General features: G+C 32.6%; 1 protein-coding gene across 1 annotated transcript; it reads left to right on the plus strand.

Annotated features, from left to right (window-relative positions):
- On the plus strand, positions 2,250-4,353 carry LOC107644817 (E3 ubiquitin-protein ligase ATL31). Its single transcript, XM_016348744.2, has 2 exons — positions 2,250-3,512; positions 3,891-4,353. The coding sequence occupies exon 1, from the start codon at positions 2,321-2,323 to the stop codon at positions 3,404-3,406; it is 1,086 nt and encodes a 361-aa protein (XP_016204230.1). The 5' UTR covers positions 2,250-2,320; the 3' UTR covers positions 3,407-3,512; positions 3,891-4,353.

A 6,324-nucleotide genomic window follows, 5' to 3' on the forward strand; every position in this document is an offset into this window, starting at 1 on the left:
AAATAGTGGGCAATTATCAGGATGATCTAGATGTGTGTATTTACAAAACAATTAGTCAATTACTTTAATAATAACAATTAAAAAAGAAAAAAAATTAAACTTGCCCGGAAAGCAAAACCTAGAGACGAAGAAGGTAAAGTTGTTTTAAATGCTTTTCTTTTTCAGCTGCTTTAATTTCCTTTTCACCATATGATTACGCATCATCATCATATATGCTAACTACTAATAACGCCAATAATCTAAGCATAAATATATAGTACCATTGTTACTTTTTCTACTTGATTTCTACTAAGTGTCGTGTAAGTAGTAATAACACAGCACGTGGTGTTACATACGTTGCAAGATTTTAATAGCCGATAAATATCACACGAATGTGGTTAGAGACAAACAAAAGCCACGTTGGATTTTTGGTTGGTGAAAATATTAGGGAACGAGATAGATGTCTATAGGGTGAGTACAGGTAGGTGTTTATGATAAAATTAGAATCGAATGAATCAAAATGTAATTGATTCGGTTTGGTTTAGATTTGTATTTTTTTTACATATATTCGAACCAAATCAAATTGATTAAGAATGAATTGGTTCGATTTGGGTAATTGGATATTCAATAACTTTGAAATTCATAAAAAAACTAATTTTTTATTTTAAAAATTCAACAAATACAATAAACATGTAACATCAATAAAAATAATCTAAACATGTTAAACACCAAATACATTAAAAACTAAATTTATTAAAATCAAAACATATTAATAATGAATAATTATTGTTTAATAAAAAAATCATATATATTTTTTTATTTTTTATTTAATTAATATATAATCGAGTTCGCGGGTTAGTTCGGTTCTACACCCCAAAATCGATACCCAAACCAATTATTAACAAAAGTTATCGGTTTAGTTCGGGTTGGACCTGATTACCCGTTAGTTTCAGAACCAATTTAATTAGTTTGGTTCGAATTCAAACGAATAATCGAGTACCCGCTATCCGTGCAGCCTCTGTATCAAACGATGAAGCTAGAAACCTCTCTACCTGTATAGCAAGGTTTTAGGCCATGTTTTATATTACCTGTTAAATTTCTATTATAGTCAATTTGATAACATAAGAAATTAATATTACAATAGTTCATACGGCACACCAAATTCCATTTGAGGTCTATAGATTGTGCAGGCGAAAGTGGAGCTTAGTTTGACTAACAATTTTGTTTGGAACATATACTCACCCTATTAATTTAGTACTCAAGTGCATGCAATGAGAAATATTATTTTGTGGTATGGTATTTAATCTCATTTTATATTCTCTTACATTTAATTCATTTGGATATATAACTTGTTAGATAAGTTTAAACTACTGAAGAATTTTGATGAAATTTTGATGGGTAATAATTAGATGAACATTATTTACTTACTAGAAATATCATAAATTAAAATAAGCAAGTAATAAAAGTTTGAAAAGTCAAAGAAAGAATTCAATTTGAACTCAACTCATTTTAAGTTGATGATGGTTCACTACCAACCTGTACAAGTTTCTATTAACTTGCCGTATTTTCTTAGCAATTAACTACTTCTTATCTGTAAATAAAGATTTTTGAATAATATATTATTCAAGTGAAGTTTACAAAAAAAATGAAATTAGATTAAGAATTTTCATTTTTTTTTTTTATAATTTATTTTTTTAGTATATTATTATGTTATTTTTGAAAAAAATATATATTAAAATTATGTTGTATTATTGTTATTAAAGTGTTTTATGTAAGTGAATGATTCTGGACGAATCATTTATGAGTATTAAACTTATATAACTTTAACTTACCCAAAAAAGTACAATTGTAAAACAAAATAAGAGAGCATATATACACTCAATTTGCAAAACAAAAGTTAATTAGTGTAAAAGATGCAAATAAATTAATGAATAAATTTGACCAAATAAGATACAATAAAATCCTTTTAAATACCAATAAGAAACACATGTAAATTGAGTAATCGACTATTATCCTATGTGTATACTAAAATCAGTTATTAATATAAAACATATATTAAATTATAAATAAATATATTACTGATTGATTTTAATGTACCAACAATATTTTTGTTGAGTAATTTAGCCGCCACTTGGTAGACCATAGTGTTCACCAAACCAATGTACTACTACTCCCGGTTTTCTAGTTACAGTGATTCTGTTTTTTTGCCGCCAAACTAAACCGTTTTTCTTGAACCTTAAACGAACCAACTTTCAGTATATAATTATTTGTTATAACCACCTCACTTCATCTCATATCTCATTTCATTTCTCATAAACACAATTCACAACCACCTTACCCGATGAATTTCCTCAGGTACTGCCACGTCATCACCACCATCTTCCTTCTATCAGTACCCAACATTACTGCTCAATTGGCGGCTCCGTCAGCTCACCCACCAGTAGTCACCCAAAACAACGACGGAAACCCTTCCATTGCGATTATTCTCGTCGTTCTCATCTTCGCATTCTTCATGACTGGCTTCTGCGCCGTCTACATTCGCCACTGCAATGAAAGCTACGTCCTTCAGGGAGCTGCCGCTGCCAACGCCGCCACTGCTCCACGTGGCGTCGATCCGGAGGTGCTCTCCACGTTCCCAATTATGGTTTATTCCACCGTGAAGCACCTCAAAACGGGTCACAGTGCGTCGCTTCAGTGCGCTGTGTGCTTGAGCGAGTTCAAGGACATGGACAAGCTCAGACTTTTGCCCAAGTGCAGTCACGTGTTTCACCCTGAGTGCATCGACGCGTGGCTCGCCTCGCACGTGACTTGTCCTGTCTGCAGGGCCAAGATGAAGTCGGAAAACATGGAGTTCGAGGTTGAGATTCAGGAGTTAGAGGGAAGTGCCAACCATATGTTCGATGAAATGTCTGGGAGAATGGGTGAGGTTTCTTGTGATGGGAACGAAGGTGGGGATGGTGAGGGAGTTGATGGGGTTGTTGGGAAGTGTAATGGGACCTCAAAGGTGAGAGCTTTTGGGTTGTTGGTGAGGTCGCACTCTACGGGTCACTCTCTTGTGGAGCCGGGGAAGAGCTTGGAGAGGTTCACTTTGAGGTTGCCTGAGGAATTGAGGAAGCAGATTCTGGAAGCCAATCATAAGTGTAGTGGTGGTTGTGGTGGGATGAAGCGTTCGGCAAGCTACGACGTCGTTTTGCAGAGTGAAGTTGGTGAAGGTAGTAGTAGTAATAAGGGGAGTAAGAATAGTAGGTGGGTGCTGTCTATGACACCTCCGTTTGTTTCTCGCGGTTGGGGTCATTTTAGTACTTCTTCTGGTTTGGCACCGCCAAATGAGTGCTCAACATGCTCTGGGATTCCTAGGCTTTGGGGTTCTTCAGCGGCAAGGGAAGAGAAAGGATGTGAAGGGAGAGAGGGTTTGCAACTGGTATGATGAAAATTCGAACTTTTTTTGGGATGAGTTTCTTAATCAACTTGATCCATTTGTTGGAACGGGTGGATGTGGAACAATAACAAAATTGGATTTTCTAGTCCATCAGGTATGTGACGAAATTAAGTACTACTATTACACTATATAATGTTCTTGTTTGTTTCTTAACATTGTTTATATGAATAGTTTTTTTTTTTTTTTTGGTGACTTATATGAATAGTTTTGTTACTAATTAGGTGTCTTCATAAGGACAAAAATTAAGCGCTATAGTTGTTTAGAGGCTTACATCCTGCTTCTGCTGATGTATAGGCTTAAATTAATATTAATTAAGACACTAATATTGTTTTTTAATTGGCAGTGGCTTTCATCTGGTTTTATGTCACATAGGACTTTGTGTTTACTTTAATTTTTAGTCGTATGAGATTAGAACATATTATATTCAAGTTTTCAACTACAATGATCTGATAACTTCCAACTTGTCTAACAGAAAGGTACTTCCTACCACCGGATAAAGATCTGCAAAGAGCTCCTTTATTGATTTCAGCACCAAGGAGAAGCTGGATGCCATGAGAGAATAACCAATTCCCAATTACTGGCTTTCTCAGCTGTTTATAAACTCACAATACGCCTTGTAAAAGTTGTAACAAGCTTCACTATCTCTAGCCTCTAGTTGTATATCTTAATTCATTGTATATTTATCATGTATATGAAAATTTTCTGGCATTTATTGTTGAAGTGTGGTTATGCGTGCAGATTTAGATCAACAATAAGAGAAGTGATATTTTGAGATTTCCTAAAGTTGCAAGTAAACAAACCCATGTAGAATGTAATTTGAGTCTCAGCTGTTCCACTGTTACATGTTTTGTGAATCCAAATTGGAGTCCTAATTGTAATTGTTTGAATGCCATTGACAATTAGGGTAAATTAATTGACATTGAGTTTTCTTGGAACCATGCAATGTTACACATTGTATACAACTATACATTACCTTCCTACATTTTGGGAGTGTATGTATGCTGAACATTCTTGTACTAACACATGAGTATTCTTATAGAGGTGTCGTTATGAGCATATATACTAAATAAAAGGAGAATCATTGTAATTTTACATAATCAGCAATGATTAGAAAAGTGCTCTGTTCTCAACCTAATTAATTAGTTGAAGGGGTATCTGCAAAAGTTTTAAGGAAAGCTAAGCTAACATATTCTAGGTCAGGGCTATCATGTTGAGTGGCCAAAAGCTAATGCAACATATTGGTTGAAGACCAAGGAAAAAGTAGAAAAATATCTTATCACATTACAACTTTAACATCATCCCAAAATATTCCATAACAACCCATGAAAGCTGTGAAAGGAACATGCTTACTAATTACAACAAAATATTTAACCAACATGCTTACCACTCTAACTAGTAGTTACTACTATTGAGTTAAAATCTCATGATTCTGGCTGGGTTTTTAAAGATAAAGATACCATATGTAAAATTGCCCCAGGAAGAAAAGAAGAAAATTTTGTGGACATCTTAATTTAAAAAAAAAAAAAATTGTGGCCATCAACATCAGTTAGAATTAGAAATTATCTTGAAGTTTCAAATGTCAATAATAATAATAAAACACAGTATCATAAATAAAAAGGCTATATCGCCAACCACCTTCTTTTAAAAGTTTTTTATTTCTATTAAATTACTAAGCAATAATTTGATTTGATAGCTACTACAGTATTACAAAGGGCTAATGCTGAATTAGCTGTCAAATGACAATTACTTATTTCTGGAAAGAGCATTGGAGAAAAGAAATTATTAATTTATTATGATTGCATGGCAAAGTAACTGTCTTTTTTAAAAGCCTTTTTACTTTTTAACCTGAGGTTTATTCTCTTTTCCCATTTTAGGAACAATTTATTCTGGTTTCTTTTTCCCAAGTGAACACTGGATTAGAAACAGTGAAAATACTACGACGTTAAGCTACATCTACCGATTTCTTTGATTTTTTTTCTTATTAAACTAAGATGTTAAGTTGTTAGCTACAAGATCCGGATCAATTTTAAATTTTTTTTAATAATAAACACCAGTCAACCCATCAAAGCCATTGTATGTTCTGAAAAATTAGCTTATAAAACTCTTATTATTTAAAAGTATTATTTTACATGAAAATTATAAAGTACATTAATTTTTACTAACAAAATCGTTATCACAGTATAGCTTTTAAACCGGGCCTAAAAGCATGATTGGCCCAAAGATAGCCCATTCGAACGCATACTAACCCATAAAAACGTAATCAAGATGGTATCCATGTAAAATCTTGTGCACTCTGCACAGCTTCATCGAGATCTTCTTTATAACTAGCTAGGAAGACGGATACTTTGTTGAGTTGTTGTATTTGTATGTCGGATATATTTATATATATTTTAGATACAATAATTATTGATATTTGTTCGATATCCGTATTTTTTGTATCTAACTGTGTCTTATTAAAAAATAAAAAATTTTACTCTAGTCACAGTTAGACATATTAAAATATTATCACGTATCAGCGTGTCCAATCTTATTTTTAACATGAATTTTTAAAATAAATTTAGAAATAATATATATTATTATTTATTAAAATAAAAAATATTTTAACTATATATATATATACGTATCTATGTGTCTTATAAGATTTTAAAATTTGTATGTCTATATCTTTCATGTTATGCCGTGTCCCGTGTCCATCTACATCATAGATAATTACTCTTTAAATACTATAAATAAAAGGCCAAATGTGTCCTAATAAGTAGGGTAGAAACAGGTCAAGCTAAGTGAGACTTTGCTCTTATCAGGCCTCTCATGTAGTTAATTGATCTGAACCTGGCCTGCAGTCTACTATAAACTTTTTTTTAAAGTATTAAGTCTGGTCTGTTATTCAGCCTGACCTAGTCTAAAGT

The sequence above is a fragment of the Arachis ipaensis genome, chromosome B05 (genome assembly GCF_000816755.2).
Source record: "Arachis ipaensis cultivar K30076 chromosome B05, Araip1.1, whole genome shotgun sequence".
Taxonomy (NCBI): domain Eukaryota; kingdom Viridiplantae; phylum Streptophyta; class Magnoliopsida; order Fabales; family Fabaceae; genus Arachis; species Arachis ipaensis.

What these genes read in the sequence shown, in the direction of transcription:
- LOC107644817 (XM_016348744.2), top strand. Translation starts at nt 2,321, where the DNA reads ATGAATTTCCTCAGGTACTGCCACGTCATCACCACCATCTTCCTTCTA.